General features: G+C 39.3%; 3 protein-coding genes across 3 annotated transcripts; 2 read left to right on the forward strand and 1 right to left on the reverse strand.

The window, feature by feature from the left end:
* Positions 1 to 8,565: 8,565 nt before the first annotated feature.
* Positions 8,566 to 9,787, reverse strand: LOC145903748 (arylalkylamine N-acetyltransferase 1-like). Its single transcript, XM_082991879.1, has 4 exons — positions 9,548 to 9,787; positions 9,095 to 9,238; positions 8,902 to 9,026; positions 8,566 to 8,786 (listed from the first exon to the last, which is right to left on the reverse strand). Exons 1-4 carry the CDS (start codon positions 9,728 to 9,730, stop codon positions 8,573 to 8,575), a joined length of 666 nt encoding a protein of 221 aa, XP_082848005.1. The 5' UTR covers positions 9,731 to 9,787; the 3' UTR covers positions 8,566 to 8,572.
* Positions 9,788 to 11,565: 1,778 nt separating this feature from the next.
* LOC145903623 (uncharacterized) lies at positions 11,566 to 12,937 on the forward strand. Its single transcript, XM_082991729.1, has 4 exons — positions 11,566 to 11,768; positions 12,045 to 12,182; positions 12,245 to 12,366; positions 12,473 to 12,937. The coding sequence occupies exons 1-4, from the start codon at positions 11,586 to 11,588 to the stop codon at positions 12,687 to 12,689; spliced, it is 660 nt and encodes a 219-aa protein (XP_082847855.1). The 5' UTR covers positions 11,566 to 11,585; the 3' UTR covers positions 12,690 to 12,937.
* Positions 12,938 to 15,994: 3,057 nt separating this feature from the next.
* Positions 15,995 to 16,989, forward strand: LOC145902970 (uncharacterized). The gene is made up of 4 exons (XM_082991062.1): positions 15,995 to 16,177; positions 16,370 to 16,507; positions 16,561 to 16,685; positions 16,785 to 16,989. Exons 1-4 carry the CDS (start codon positions 15,995 to 15,997, stop codon positions 16,987 to 16,989), a joined length of 651 nt encoding a protein of 216 aa, XP_082847188.1.
* Positions 16,990 to 17,017: the final 28 nt, after the last annotated feature.

A 17,017-nucleotide genomic window follows, 5' to 3' on the forward strand; every position in this document is an offset into this window, starting at 1 on the left:
AGATTTTCCAATGTTAGAGCTTCATTGTTGTACCATTAAATATGTAATAAACCATCTGTTAGCTCACATGTTGCTATAGTAAAGGAAAAACTTTTAACCTATAACCCCCATGTTTTGATGCTTGTACTTATTCTTTTGAGAAATTGTCTGTTTTGAGGTGGTTTTGTCCATGGTACAAAAGAATAATTACCTTTATTAAGCTCACAAATTCCGATATATCAACTTCTGAAACTTGTAGAGCTGCAAGGGTTGGTTCATTTGAGCAATATTCGTTTGCAATCAGGTCACAAATTTCTGAAACGTCATTTTCTGTGGTCATTCGCCAACAAATGCAAAGGCCTGTCTTGTTTGGGATCAAAACATTGTCATCCATTTTACAAACTTAAATGTAAATACAACGTTGCTGTTGCTGCCAGGCATATTATATTTTAGTAATCTGTCCTTCTGGCACAATTAACGTGAATTTTATTGTCCGACGAAGCCCAGTTGTATAGCAGATAAACAGTCGGACAACAAAAGTCACGTTAATTGTGCCAAAAGGACAGATTATTAAACTAAAAATAAAAAATAAAATGTAAATATAACCGAAATTCTACATTAAAGGGGCGATCCTGCCAATCATGCCATTGCATGAAATATTACTGTGTTATCTGATACGGTGGTAGAGATCCCCTACGTACATGTAAAGGTTGCTTGGCAAGTTGTGCGCTTGCGCACCAGTGTACCTTGGCCACAATATACCCCGTGAAACCACTGAGCTCGTGTAGCGCAGTTGGTAGAGCGATGGGCCTGGTTAGCCCAGGGTCGAGAGTTCAAACCTCACTGGGAGCTTGATTTTTCAAATCTTGCTCCGACTTGTCAGGAAAAAGTGGCTGATCCAGCTAGGCTGCAATGCTTGGGCTGCCTAGGCCTACAAACCTAATGATCGCGATACGATAGCTGTGATCGCCGAGCAAGGACCTGCGCAGTGGGGCGATCCTGCCAATCATGCCATTGCATGAAATATTACTGCATTATTTCTATATTAAAAGTCTGCAACTAAAAATGAACTGCGAACAAATTTAGATATTTTCAAAACAGCTTAGTTGGATTGGAAATTAGAAAAGGTTTGAATTTTACCTAATGTGAAGGTTATTGTGACGCGACATCGGTTGTGGCGGTTATCTATGCAGGGTCTCGAGCAACGGTGGCCCGACTTAATGCCGTGGAGTTATCTGTGCACAATTGTACGTACCTATATGTTTTGAAAATAATTTTCGTCACACTAAAGGTGGGGTCAAGTTATGACGTCACACCAAAAATCGGTCGCTGTGATGTCACTGTGAGGTCACTGTGACGTCACTAACTGAAGATATGCAACGACGAAGTTGCTGGCCTACACGTACACGCGGTTCTCCTGCAAGCATCGCAAGGTCGACAAAAGTCACAACAGCAACGAAGAAATACTTTAACGTTTTTCTGATTAAACATAACTCTGAGAAGCTTGAAATTGGGTACGATCAACCACAAGGGTGTGTAAACCAATATATGAAAAATTGTAAGCTCAGGTTAACGCGCTTTAGTGCCGTTGGCGGCAAACATCTCCCAAAGTATACATACATACGTATCAATGAAGGAGACGTCACACAAACTTGAAATTTGGCACAGACAATCACAATGCACGTAACCATAAAGATTTTTCTTAACCTTATTGCCGGTTTTTAATAGTGTGTGGGTAAGGTTGGTGGTTGGTGTTCAAAATATTAAGGAGGGCTTGGTTTTTTAAAGAACAGAGGGTTCATAACGAGTCGTTGTCCAAAAGGAAGGGTAGATGATATTTATGGGGTAGTAACTGAAAAGTAAGCCTACAATTAAAGGTTTTTAAATAATTGGGAAAAATCTAAAATGAACTAAAGACCAGTGAGTAAAGTGAAAAGTTTCGGGTGTAGGATTTGTTAAACGTTTTAACTTAGGAGAAAGTAATTCAGATTCCGTGGGGGAATAGATGTTTGACTGATGAAAGAAGGTGTTGATAGAAGAGAGAAGGTGGTGCATGATACAGGTTATTTCGTATTTTGAAATTAAAAAAAATAGAAAGTGGAAGTCCGATATTATATTCAACAAAAGAAAGGGCGGGGGTTCTGGGTGTGTCCGTTATTCTGTGTTTGTAGTAATTTTTGATAGCAAACAGATAAAATAAGTCAGCATTTAGGGGTAGTTTGGCGACGCGGTAACCACCGTGGTCAAGCGACGCCGGCAGGGTTTTGATGGGAAGGGTGGGGTTCTGGAGGCCTACAACAAAGCTTGCTAAAGTGCCGTCGACTGCTTCTCGATGCAGCTGGGGAAGGGGGTACGTTTTCCCTAAATAAGATATTTGGGGTGAGAGTACAGTATTGGTAAGGATGCATTTGGAACTGTAGGTCTTTGGAAAGCTTTATTCCTCTACTTTATGTTCGAACTAAGTTTGCTTCTATTCATTCTAAATTTGTTTGCGTTGAATATAATAGAAATTTTCTTCACATTGTGACGTCATGCACATATTGTAATATGACAAGAAATCCATGTCAATCCAAAGATGTCTGGTTTCTTTGCAACAAAGCCTTAAATTTAAACGTATATTGCCCATTAACTCTTCTTGCCAAACAGTATTAATCATACCCATCTCAGTCAATAGTAACCTCTCGTAAAGGTTTGAACTTATAGCGCCACAACACAGCAAATAACAGTCGTTCATCCTCTTTTTACAGGGGGCACGACCAACGCGCCCATTGCGCGCAAAGTGAGCTACGCGAAATAAGCAATTCGTTAGAAGGCAAATACAGAAAATGACAGTCGTGCATCCTCTTTTAGCAGAGGGCACGGCCAACGCGCCACGGTATTAACTACGTGGTTTAATATTCGAAAAGCGGCTAGACTTAAACAAAAACTGTTTCCACAGATCATCTCCATCTGCATTCTAGTTAACTTGTTGAAAATTTCAATTCAATAGAAGGCAAACACAGCAAATGATAGTCGTGCAACCTCTTTTTACATCTTATCCAAAAATTGTTAAACTTTATAACAAAACAAGGCTAAACTTGCTAAACTTGTTACGCTTCTGAGTTCAAAACAATAAAACATTGGCACATGGAAGCAAAATTTGTCCATCCCTGTCTTGTGGCATAGCGCATATCTTCAACATAACCCTACATCAAGTGCACGTGAGATACTCTTTTGATTGCTGATAAAATTTGATATAAAACAGATGTAGAAACAGCAAAAATTAGTGGAGTAAGTAGCATGGACAGATAAAGACAAAGTGTCCACTGTTATGTCAGAAAACAAACACTTATTAGTTTAAGTTGATGTCGATGCCAAACGATCATTTAACTGATAACAATATACGACCAAACTCAAATCTGCATAATAGCTGTAGAGGGATATAGCCCTCGGTTAGGCATTGCTTATTTATCAAATTACTTTAGCTGGTGTGTATAGTGAAGCAACAAGCTTCTGATAAAACTTACACACAAAGAGAAACAGTAAAGCAATCAAGCTCATGTTGTATACAAACGTCCGGCTTCACTGGGTATGTTGTTAACAACCTATAGGCAACTTAAATCCATGGTACATCAGACGACAATTTTGGAAACCAAAACTGGAATGATGTACAAACTAACACAACATCTAACTTGCGTTAATTTTAGTATACACATTGTAACGTGCCGCACATGCAAAAAACAATCTGTCAGCCTGACATAAAACAAATTTTCCACCTGTTGGATTCAACATCGGTCTGACTGGAACAGGGCAACAAGCGATATCGGTAAGGGTACAAGACGTCTCTTCTTCACCATTATACATCCAAACACGGAACACTAGCTCAACCCCCATCCATAAAAAACTGCTTTTTACTGCGACATTTGTTCAGGAACCGACGGTAAAGTCTTTAGATGTTTGTGAGGCCAAATGGCAACACATGGCGCAAGTCTCCATAAACATTCAAAGCATGATTTTACCGGGAATTACATGATTTTAGTTGTATTCTGGTTTTACCTTTTACTAATTACTTCCATTATTTGTCGCATTTATTGCTTCTGGTACACTCGTATGTGATCCAAGATTTTAAGGTCACGTGTGAGTGTGCGTTTTTTCCTTATCTTCGCCGCCACCTACTATATAGGCTCGCTACCACGCTGTGGTTTGCAATTTGAGTTTTGTGGAGCGCGAAGAAAAGACTTCCAGTTGCAGCGGTATTTTGTGTGTATTTTATTTCTTCCATTATTACTGTTATATATACTTTACGTAATATTTGCAGACGTTGTTTATGGTAACCTACATAATCGATTTTCCAAAATAAAATCTAACGATGTAAATCAGAGGCTTGTTGCTTCACTATATACATACTTTCATATTCGATGACAAACAAAAAACACAAAATATCGACAAATAAATGCAACAAATTAAACAAAATTTCTTCAAAATCCTAAGTATTTTTCTAAACTCAGTCGGCTGTAAAAATACTACAAGATCCATTACGATTTCCTAGGACTCAAGACACATTAGTTTCACTCCTGAGCTTTTGTGTGGTTCCTGAACGCCACTAAAAACCTTTTCTCCTGTTATTGGATCTTCATATTCCGAATAATCCACATGTTTTATGCATTTTGCCCCCAAATTCGCCAGAGCCTTTGCTGTAAACTTTGACGTACATATGACGATATAAAATTTGCATCCGTCCTTCTTCGCGAGTTCCATTCTCCTATACAAAATGCGGTTATTTGTTTGCCTTCGCGGAGAAAGCAAAATATAAGTTTTTTGAAAAATAAACTCAATTCAATCGGCATAAATTGCGAAAGGTTAACTTACTTTTTATACAATGCTTCGGCAATTCCCATACTTTTGTACTTTTCTTTCACACACATGATCATTCCAGTGATGTAAGAATTTCCTCCGTGTGACTTGGTAGGCTTTATGAAGTAGTCATTGAACTGAAAACGAAAAACAACTTTTATGATTGTTAATTAGCACAACTAGTTTAGTCAGCTTTCACCTTCATAAACTGGGATACTCTCAGAGACATTTTCATTTCCGGGCGAGTGAATTCTTTTATGCCAGTAACACACACTCCACACATCTCCTTGCTTTCCTCTTCGTATGCACAAATCGCGGGACGAAAAAGATAACAGTTCTGTATTAATGCAAATTTAGCGCATTAAATAATTGGTTGGGGAAATATTTAAACTGTTGAAAATTTTTGTATCGATATTCTCTTTGACGATTACTGTGTATTTGGCTTTGATCTAATCAGTAAAATATGTGAGGCATGTAAATTGTAGGGTATGAAGGCACACATCTAATTTCTTTCACGATCTCGCTACATATCCAAATTTGTTTCATAGTAATACAGTGATTTGGTGTTGTAACATTTTACAATGCGTATTTGTGTCGTTAGAAAGACAAACCTTGACAAAATCCAGAACGCATTTAATATCATTTTCAGTAAAGCCCAAAGCAACCGAAGCTGGTTCCCTTGTAAAATAATGCTTCGTCATCATTTGGCAAATATCAGAAATATCTTCATCGGTCGTCAATCTCCAGCAAATTGCTTGCTTTGAATTTTTCAAATTCAAAATTTTTTCACACATTCTCCGTTTGTCAATTTTGTGCTTAGTTTCAAAATTTAAAACAATACAACGTTTCAAACTAGACGCTACTGCTACAAAAAGGCTGACTAATCCATATTGTGACTCAACGTCCACGTGACCAGCGCTCGGTGTGTCACTTTGAGTGACTTACATGATGCATGGCGACACATTTTTGACGCTGTAATACCACCAGTTTTATCGATACGTTGCTGTACAAAACAACAGTATACAGCAAGGGACACGAATTCTTTGGATGAAGTAACCGATGTTTTATGGCAGTAAATATTTATGATGAAACACGAACCAAACCTGTAACAACCAAGAGGTACAAGCGTACCACCTGGATAGCTGTCACTGAAACACTGACTTTAACATATACCTGCAGCACTGTTGCGACTTATATGCCAAGTGTTGTTAACTTAACGCTGGGTATTAACAATATTAATTAACCATTGATAAAGAAATCGTATTTGACTAATTCATTTGACATAAGTCCAAACGTGAGTTTTAACATACTGCTATGTTTGCTGCCAGGCATACTAATTAATCAAAATCGTTTTTCTGGCAGTTAAGTTTCTAAAGTTAATCATTCGAAACCGACGTTTCGTCTGCCATCCGGCGAGACTTACTCAGGGTTATGTCAACATATTGCATCAAGCGCATAAACACTAAAAACGTAAGAAACACAAGAAAAAAGGGAATAGATAACATTGGCACCGCTTGCATCGTCACATGACTAGGTGTGTAGCGGGGCGTAACACTTACAACAAGTTGTTGTAAACTGCTGGAAAGTACACACATTGCTCCTTGTCGTTCATGCAATGGTTGTTCTTTTGAATGTGGAGCGTCTCCAGGAATAAACGTTTTGTGTGATCCTCCTCCATCTCTAGGACTAGGACCTCGTCGAAGTTAACTCGGTGGCCGAGTGCGGCAGCGTGTGGCAGCGTGTGGCAGCGTGTTTCGCCAGTGCTGTCCTCTGGCCATTCTTCGTTGAAACGTCGCGGCCATGCTCTTTTAACCGCGTCTGCAACGCTCTTCCGGTTTCACCGATATATGCTCCACCGCAGTCCTTACACGGAATGAAATAAACGACGTCTTTGGGTTGGGCTGTACGTACCCTTCTCGATAGGGTGTGACACCATCCTGCCCAGAGTTCTAAGTGGCTTTGTATATACCGTAATACCATAGTCTAACATCATACGCCATAGCGTGTCTGTTGGAACAGGAACGTATGGCAAAATGATCGTACCGGTAGTTGGCGCTGTTTCTTGTGGCTTGACCGCGGGCTTTCTTCTAAACATCCATGGCGGATACAGATTTTTCCGCAGTGCATTCTTGATGAACCTTATCTCTTTGTCGCGGTCTTCTTCTCTCGAAACCAGAGCTTCGGCTTTACCCATCAGTGACCGCTCTACCGCTGTCTGTATCGGATGTGCCGACTTGAACGACAGGTACCGATTGGTGTGCGTCGGCTTGCGATACACACGAGTGCTATTCAACCAATTCTCATCACGGACAACCTCTGTATCTAAAAACGGTAGTGTACCACCACTTTCCTTTTCTAAATTAAATTTGATTCAATCTTCCACATGGTTAAAGTGGTTAAGGAACAACTGGATGTGTGCTTCATCAACGATGGCGAAGGTGTCGTCGACATAACGCTTCCAGTAAATAATCGCCACTACCACAGATATGGGCGAACCCATCGCCGTACCAAACACCTGTTGGTAAAACACACACCGAAAGGAAAAATAAGTGGTATTCAAACATAATTTCAGGCCTTCAGCAATATCCTCACAGGACAGCAACGTGCGCTGCTCAAGTTTACCGTCATCTTCTAAGCGTGCCATGACATTAGCAACAGCTACCGATATGGGAACATTGGTGAAAAGAGGCACGACGTTAAAGGACGCCATACATTCATCTTCCGCTATTGCTAAGTCCCTCACTTCAGCTGCAAATTCACGTGAGTTTTTAACGAGGTATGGGCCGTTCCCAACCAAAGGGGAAATAATTCCTGCTATGAATTTGGCGAGCATATAAGACGGTGAACCGATAAAGGAAACAATGGGTCTGAGGGGCACGCCGAGCTTGTGGACCTTGGGAAGCCCGTACAATTCGGGCGTTCTACCGTTTATACAATGCAGCTGTCGAAACTCACCAACAGATAACGCCTCACGATCCCTGTGTAAGTAACCGACGAAGCGGTTTACGGTGTCTTTCGTTCTAAGGACGGGGTCGGGTATCTGGACAACTTTTTGTAAGTTTTTTTTTTCACTTCAAAGTTCCAGCAATTTAGTGTTATATTCGGAACGGTTCATGACCACCGTTCGATTGCCCTTGTCGGCACGCAACATGACGATGGTCTGGTTATTGCGGAGTTCTTGTGCAGCCGACAAATATAACCTAGGAATGTTAGAGCCAATGGTATTGTGGCTAGTGTGGCTACGAATACGACCAACAACTTTGCCCTGCAGAAGTGATTTTATATGCGCGTGCTTTTTGACGAGGCCTTTCTCGACAGAAGCCAAAATCTGTTTCCATGGGCACACCATGCTGTTCTGGTGTGAGCTCATGGTCTAACAAGTTGGTAACGCAGCCCTTTACCACCAACTCCTTCGTTTATCCACGTTAGTGAGTTCTAACTTTTGTGTTTCCTGATTTGATTTCAGACGAGAAAGCATGCACATTTATACACTAAAAGTCAGTTCTTAGTTACCACAAAGATAAAAGTCGGTTCGAAATTACCACGAAAAAAGCTATTATCTGATCGGATGGACAGCAACCCATTCTCTTCACATATTTGCATTTTTGGAAAATTTGTATTTTCTGAGCCAAAATTAGCACAAATCCTACAAACAATCGCGGTGCCTATATACTGTAACCCGGATTACAGAGCTTTCGTTTTTTTACAGTATAACAGTCATTTGAATTTTAAAATCTTTGTTTTAATGTCACATGATTGCCTACTCAAGACACATCAGTTTTATTCCTGAGCTTTTGTGTGGTTCCTGAACTGCATTGAAAATATTTTCTCCTGTTATTGGATCTTCGTATTCCGAGTAATCCACATGTTTTATGCATTTTGCACCCAAATTCGCCAGAGCCTTTGCTGTAAATAATGACGTACATATGACGATATAGAACTTGTATCCGTCCTTCTTGGCGAGTTCCATTCTCCTACACAAAATGCTGTTGTTTCCTGGTGTGTTTGTATTGGTGTGTACTCCAGGAAAAAACGCACAAAACCACATTTAGTTGAGTCGACGTAACATTCCAATTTCAGTAAACTTACTTTTTGTACAACGCTTCGGCAATTCCCATACTTTTGTACTTTTCTTTCACACACATAAGCTTTCCTGTGATGTACGAAAAATCGCCGCCACGTGACTTAATAGCATTTGTAAAGAATTCCACAAACTGAAAAAAATACAAACTTTTCAAACGTGAATCGATATTTAAGAAACACAATATGGCCGATTTTGTACCTTAGTGAACTGAGATACTTTTAAAGGTGGAGTTATGTTGGTCGCAGGTGGGGTGAATTCTTTTATGCCAGTAACACACACTCCACACATTTCCTTGCTTTCCTCTTCGTATGCACAAAGCGCCGGACGAACGAAAAGGCCGTTCTGTTTCAACAAATTCTTTCTTTAGCCTGCACCATATACTTCACATTTGACAATTTCGGTGGAACATTGCGTTGACTAGAGTAAGTTTAAGAAGTTGAGTTCAATTTAAAATGCGCTACTAGAAATTTGATATAAGTGCCTGATTTAGAAATGAAAGTTATGTGGTTTTGGTTTAAGATTGGTTTTAGTATAACGTGGTCATTTGATATAGTACTTTCTTCTTGAAAGTGACGAAATTATTGCAATAAAGTCATATTGTGATAACATAAATTCATTAACGCACAATTGACTAGCTTTACAGTGACAAACCTTGACCAAATCCACAAGACACTTAATGTCGTTTTCAGAAAAACTCATAGCAACCGAAGCAGGTTCCCTTGTATAATGATGCTCTGTCAACATTTGACAAATATCAGAAATATCTTCATCGGTCGTCAATCTCCAGCAAATTGTTTGCCTTGAGTTTTTTAAATTTAAAATGTTCTCACACATTTTACTATTTTCAATTTCTAGGTTTTTATACTTTTGAGTTCGTTATTTCTGTGCTTAGTTTCTGAATTAAAAAAATTTTAAAACATAGGACGTCAAAGCTGGAAATTTCCCGATATTGCGACGTAGACTTCACATGACCAGTGCCCATTGCTAAACTATTCAGTCACTCTTTCAGTCAATCAGCGCTGAAGCTGGGCCCTGCATATGTTTAAAGCGTTCGCATAAACCACTTTGCAGTTTTCTACCTCTGGCCTGTGAGGCACTAAAAAAGCAGGGTGTTGAATGGCGAGGGCACTTTCCTGGTACTGGTATTTGACACTGATCATCACTGATTCTTGTTTCACTTTTTCTTCCCAAACAATGACAAAAAGTGCAATCACTATACGCTGAAGTAAACGGTAATTACGAATCTACGACGAGTCTTGTAAGCATGACGCTTTTGAGTCAGCAACGCTCGAAGCACAAACCCGCCAAAGCGGAACGACCTTTAGACCCTAACGTGCACTCAACAACAGAAGCGTTTGTTTAGCAATAAATCCGAACTTCACGTTAATTCATATATCATTTCTACGTTTCTGTTAGGTCATTTATTAGCAAACCACATTATTTATTTTGTCAAGATTCTTTTGCTGGTGCTGCAGGTATATGTTGAAGACAATGTATCAATGACAGCATCTCAGGTGATACGCGAGCGCCACTATGTTGTTACAGGTCCGTGTATCTTCATAAATATTTATAAAGCTCAGAAAATATTGGTTACTTCTTCCCTTCATCCAGTACACCAAACTTCATCCCAGCGCCATGCCACTCCATCCCATATTGCCAGCGCACCGCGTTTTCCTCCAATCGAAAACTGACAGTTTCCCAACCATTTGTTTTCGGAGCTAGTGCTCTGGCCAATCGCCCACCACGTCTGCCATGCACGCAACTTCACTGGGGTGTGTAAAAGAAAAAAGGAAAAGCGTCACAGACTCGGCTAAAAGAATAGCCCCGCGACGTTACAGGACGATCATACATACGTCTATTTTTGTGAACGCTCTACATCCATAAAAACAACCACTGTGTTAATGACAAGGAGCAATGTATGTACTTGCTAACGGTTTACAATAACTTGTTCAATCAGCTCAGAGCACGGTTTAGTGCGTGATCGCTCAGACATGAAGATGTTTCGCTCTGCTGCTCTATTTTAGAAGAAGTGTTTCCCAACGCCAAACATGCACCTTCACTCAGCGCAAAGTAGTTTGTAATGATTGTGACGAATGGCTTGACGATGTGTTAATACTGGTTGGAGGGAAGTTCTGTGATGCGTGGCCGTTTGGTTCGAAAGTAACATGCAAAGGAAGATTTTTGTTAGTTTATTTTAAAAAAAGGAGTTGCAGACAGTTTTTGTTTCGACCTATTAGGTTTTATCGGTGCAGTTGGTAACCAGCCAGACAAGCACTTGTGAGCTTTGTTGTACTTTTACGTTAAGCCGTTGCGTAGCCAACTGGGTACAAAACACCGGAAACGAACCACTGTGCAACACAATGTGTACAAACCAATGATTGAAAACCAGTGTGTTTAGGTGCAGAATAATTGGAGGCGACAAGTTTAAACAAAAATGCCAGAACTAGAAAACTGCCTAGTGCTATTATGATGAAAACGATTTACACACCTCCAGTGTCCAGCCTAATAACTGGGAGACTAACTGCATAGCAGGCTTACCGATATGCATTATGTAAGACAACTCACACCGAACGCTGGTCACGTGGACGCCGCGTCACAATATGAATTAGTCAGCCTTTTTGTAGCAGTGGCGTCTACTTTAAAACGTTGTGTTTTTTTAATTCAGAAACGAAGCACAAAATTGACAAAAATGTGTGAAAACATTTTGAATTTGAAAAAGTCAAAGCAAACAATTTGTTGGAGATTGACGAGCGATGAAGAAATTTCTGATATTTGTAAAATGATGACGGAGCATTATTTTACAAGGGAACCAGCTTCGGTTGCTTTGGGATTTACTGAAGACGATATTAAATGCGTTGTGGATTTTGTCAAGGTTTGTCTTTCTGAGACGATACAAATACGCATTGTAAAACGTTACAACACCAAATTACTGTATTACTATGAAAAAAAGTGGATATGTAGCGTGTGCCTTTGCATAATAAGTTATATAGGCTACAATTTACATGACTTAAACACTTTTTTCTGATTAGATTGAGACCATATTTCACAGTAGACGCAAAAGAAAATATCGATACAAAAATTGGCGACAGCATGATATATTTAATTTTATATATCCCAACCAGAATGCGCTAAATTTGCATTAATACAGAACGGTTATCTTATTCGTCCCGCGCTTTGTGCATACGAAGAGGAAAGCAAGGAGATGTGTGGAGTGTGTGTTACTGGCATAAAAGAATTCACTCGCCCACAAATGAAAATGTCTGTGAGAGTATCCCAGTTTATGAAGGTGAAAGCTGACCAAACTAGTTGTGCTAATTGACAATCATAAAAGTTGCTTTTCGTTTTCAGTTTAACGACTACTTCATAAAGCCTACCAAGTCACATGGAGGGAATTCCTACATCACTGGAATGATCATGTGCGTCAAAGAAAAGTACAAAAGTATGGGAATTGCCGAAGCATTGTACAAAAAGTAAGTTAACCTTTGACACTTTATGTCAATTGAATCGAGTTTATTTTGCAAAAATTTATATTTTGCTTTCTCCGCGAAGGAAAACAAATAACCACACTTTGTATAGGAGAATGGAACTCGCGAAGAAGGAAAGATGCAAGTTCTATATCGTCATATGTACGTCAAAATTTACAGCAAAGGCTCTGGCGAATTTGGGGGCAAAATGCATAAAACATGTGGATTACTCGGAATATGAAGATCCAATAACAGGAGAAAAGGTTTTTAGCAGCGTTCAAGAACCACACAAAAGCTCAGGAGTGAAACTAATGTGTCTTGAGTCTTAGGCAATCGTGATGGATCTTACAATACTATTTTTTACAGCCTACTGAGTTTAGTAGAATATTTAGGTTTTTGAAGAAATTTTGTTTAATTTGTTGCATTTATTTGTCGGTATTTTGTGTTACCTGTTTGTCATCGAATATGAAAGTACCTTTCCACATTTTTTTCGTGAAGCAACAAGCCTTTGATTTACGTCAGCAGATTTTTTTTTTGGAAAATCGATTATGTAGGTTACCATAACCACGTCAGTGTCTGCAACATAATAGTAATAATGAAAGCAATAAAATACACACAAAACACCTCTCTGGAAGCCTTTTCTTCACGTTATCTCCTCAAATCTCAAGCTGTGAACCACATGTGGGTGGTAGCGAGCCTAGGTGTTAGCGAAGAAAAAGAAAAAAACGCACGCTCATACGTGACCGTAAAATCTTGAAGTACAAACGAGTGTACCAGAAGCAATAAATGCCACAAATAATGGAAGTAATTAGTAAAAGGTAAAATCAGAATACAACTAAAATCATGTAATTCCCGGTAAAATCATTTTTTGAATGTTTATGTAGACTTGCGTCATGTGTTGCCATTTGGCCTCACAAACAACTAAAGACTTTACCGTCGGTTCCTGAAAAATGTCGCAGTAAAAAGCAGTTTTTTATGGATGGGCGCAGAGCTGGTGTACCGTGTTTGGATGTTTCATGGTGAAGTCGATTTTACCGATATCGCTTGTTGCCTGTTTCAGTCGGGCCGGTGTTGCGTCCAAAGGTCGGAAAATTTGTTTTATGTCAGAATTTAAACACGTGAAAGGAATTCCAGCCACAAGCGAGGGTTTGCAAACATTCCTGTTTATCAACTGAAAGCGGAGACCCCATGCCTGTGCCAAAAACCTTTTAAACGACAGATACGTGGCGTCCAGACAGAGTTGAATACATTCCACGATCTCTGGTAGTGGCCACGAACAACGCGCCTCCAATGTTGCACAGTCCCTTTGCGGGTACACATGAATCTGCGCTAAATGATAAAAGGGAAACCTTTTTTTTGCCCGTTTATCGTCATTTTAGAAATGGTCTGCGCGAAACGCCCCCTGATTGAACCTGATGGTCCTGCGTACCTTCGCAGAGCACTGTGCTTTAGACCCCTGGTATCTCGTTCCTTGTTGGCGCGCATTTTTGATTCTTTGTGTTCCCCTCCCCGTTTTTTAGCTGTTTTTGCTCTTTTTCGCCTTTTTCACGCGTTACTATTTAACGCAGGGTTGGCGTTTCACTTTACTTGTCCTGATGAAGGTCCGTTTAATAACGACCGAAACGTCGTCCAAACAAGTGGCTTTCTTGCCAGAGGAGCTTTAAATTATTGAGTAAAATGCCTGGCAGCATGAGCAACAAAGTGCTATTCTTCTATTCTCCAAAACCTGCCACCATGTTCTTTCATGAGCAGTCATGATTTTTCTTTATTCTGAAATGATTCTGTCAAGGCAAAACACATGACATATAATAATAGCGCTTTCGTCACCATTTGAACAAAACATTCTTTGCTCGACCAACCGACTACAATTGGACCCCCCAAAATTACCTACAAGCCTCTTTGTACAGATTTGCGCTCTTCACATATAGCTATCTCAACATTCTACCGGCCGAAACGAGAACATAGTAGGTGCATGTTACGTCACAAGACTTCCACAACTCACTGAGGTGATTGGAAATAATTTTTTACTGGGGAGCGTATTGTCCGTAACACAATATACTAACATTTTACAATAACTGTCACAATAGGCCCCTGTCCCTTAGACATTGAAGACCAATATTTGTCGGCCGTGACGTTCATCGACTTCCACAAACCAGGCCATACGGTGGCCCGCTTGTTTGTATTTAGATTTTGATTCACACGATCCCTGAAGACATTCAAAACCGAAGTATCTTGTAACACACGGGCTTTGGGTGGTTTGTGACGTTTATTTAGAAGTACATTAAAGTTTGAAATGCTCGTTTCATGCACTTAACCTGCAGACTTTACTGAAGACTTGATTTGAATAAAACTGTTTTAAAAACATTTTTCGATAAAGCCAGACACGACTTGTGGCAGAGCAAGAATTTTATGTTGATGCTAAAGCATGTGTTGCGAAGAAATGATGAAGGAATTCCTATAAGTAAGAATATCATATATGCTAGCGCAGTATTTTTCAACCTTTTTGAGCTACGGAACACTATTTTTATCAAAAAAATCTTGCGGAACACCAAATTGTTGGAAGTACTGCGGCATTGTACTTATCCAGCAACAGGCTCGCGCAATTATATTCTTATTATTACAGAACGAGTCTTACTACTACACAACATTGGAATATTGGTGATAGTGGATGATTACTTTCATAAAAAAGTGATTTTTGACCCGTGTTCCACGGAACATCAGTCAAACTAATAAATTTCTTGCGGAACACCTGATGATCTTTCACAGAGCACTGGTGTTCCGCGGAACACCGGTTGAAAATTACTGTGCTAGCGAACCAAACAAACATTTCGTCCCGACGCTAATCTTGTTGTTTATTAACTTTTTGTTTGCCCTCAGTATGACCAAATGCTTTCAGCAGGGGGCAGTGACAAAGGGGCAAGGATTAACCTGAAGTGTTTCAAGGATAGGTGGACACTCTCATTTACCACATTGTTTTAATAAGACATAAACTGTGCAAGTTCGCACTTCGCACTTCGTAGGCCAGGCATTTTTGTTATTTAAAACTAAGCGTTTTTGAAAATATCTAAATTTGTGTGTAGATTTTTGTTTGGTGTCATTTTTTGCCAAGCACACCTAGTGCAACGATATGACTTTTGGTTGTTTGCTTTTCAATCAAAACCTGCGCTGTGACTAATTCTAGCGGATATTGTAAATTCAAGACTAATGAATATTAAACCTCAAAACCGGATAGGTTTGTTTGAAAGCAAATATATGTAGTATTGCATGAGGCAAAGAATAGTTTTCATTTCACTAAAATGTAAATGCTGACCACTTAAGAGTTAAGATAGAGAGGTTTAGTGACATTAGAAGACAAAAAACTTGACTTGACAAAACATTTTGGAATACGCCGTTGAAATACGTCTTCTACCATCTCGCCTAAAGTTTGTAAATCACTTCGTGAGCGAGCAATATTTTAATAGGATTTGTGTATTTTTACACGTCGCGTACTTACTTCCAAATAGTATAATACCCAAACACCCGTTGACCAAACTTGGCCAATTTCTGCTGTTCATTTTCAAATGCAGAGTTTTATTGTAGAATTTCAGTTATATTTACATTTTATTGTTTGTTGTAGTTACATCAAGTTTGTAAAATGGATGACAATGTTTTGATCCCAAACAATACAGGCCTTTGCATTTGTTGGCGAATGACCACCGATGATGACGTTTCAGAAATTTGTGACTTAATTGCGAACGAATATTGCTCGAATGAACCAACCCTTGCAGCTCTACAAATTTCAGAAGATGATATATCGGAATTTGTGAGCATATTAAAGGTAATTATTCTTTTGTGCCATAGATAAAACCACCTCAAAACAGACAATTTCTCAAAAGAATAAATACAAGCAATCATGGGAGTTATATGTGAAAAGATTTACTTTTTCACTATTGGAACATGTGATCTAATAGATGGTTTATTACATATTTAATGAACGATAAAGCAAGATATTGGCGAAATCTCAATACAGAACTACTACTTGAAACAACCGGCGATCTGTGCTTACGAGAAAGAAAGTGGAGAGTTGTGCGGAGTAAGCATTGTGTGCAACGATACGTTTCAAATTCCCAACAACAACAGGTCGACAAAACTCTCCAAATACTATGAGGTTTGAGTTTTCGACTTGTGTGATCGGTCTGTCTCATTTGTACTGTATGTTAGATCGATCAAGTTCAAAATGCTACCATCGAAAACCACGCCGCAGGTGCTCGATATGTGGTGGAAGGCATCACCACTGTAAAGAAAAAGTACCAGAGAATGGGAATAGCTAAGGCGTTATACAAAATGTAAGATTATGCCATTGGTAATAAAATAAATTACTTTTTTCATATTAAAAAATAAATTATTTTATGGTGTTACCTATTTGTTTAACTTTTTGTATTCAGACGGATAGAAATTGTGAGAAGAGGTGTGTGGAAGTTTTACATTGCTCAATGTACATCACTTTATACTGCAAAAGCTCTTGAAAAACTCGGAGCAAAATGCATTGACCATATTGACTATGCCGAACTAAATCTTTCGAAAAACGTTCTCGGAAACGTGCCCGAGCCGCACAAAAGTTCCGGAATAAGATTAATGTGTATCGAATAACTGACAACCAAACGAACCTGCCACAAAA

The sequence above is a fragment of the Ascidia mentula genome, chromosome 5, assembly GCF_947561715.1.
Source record: "Ascidia mentula chromosome 5, kaAscMent1.1, whole genome shotgun sequence".
In the NCBI taxonomy this organism is placed as follows: Eukaryota; Metazoa; Chordata; class Ascidiacea; order Phlebobranchia; family Ascidiidae; genus Ascidia; species Ascidia mentula.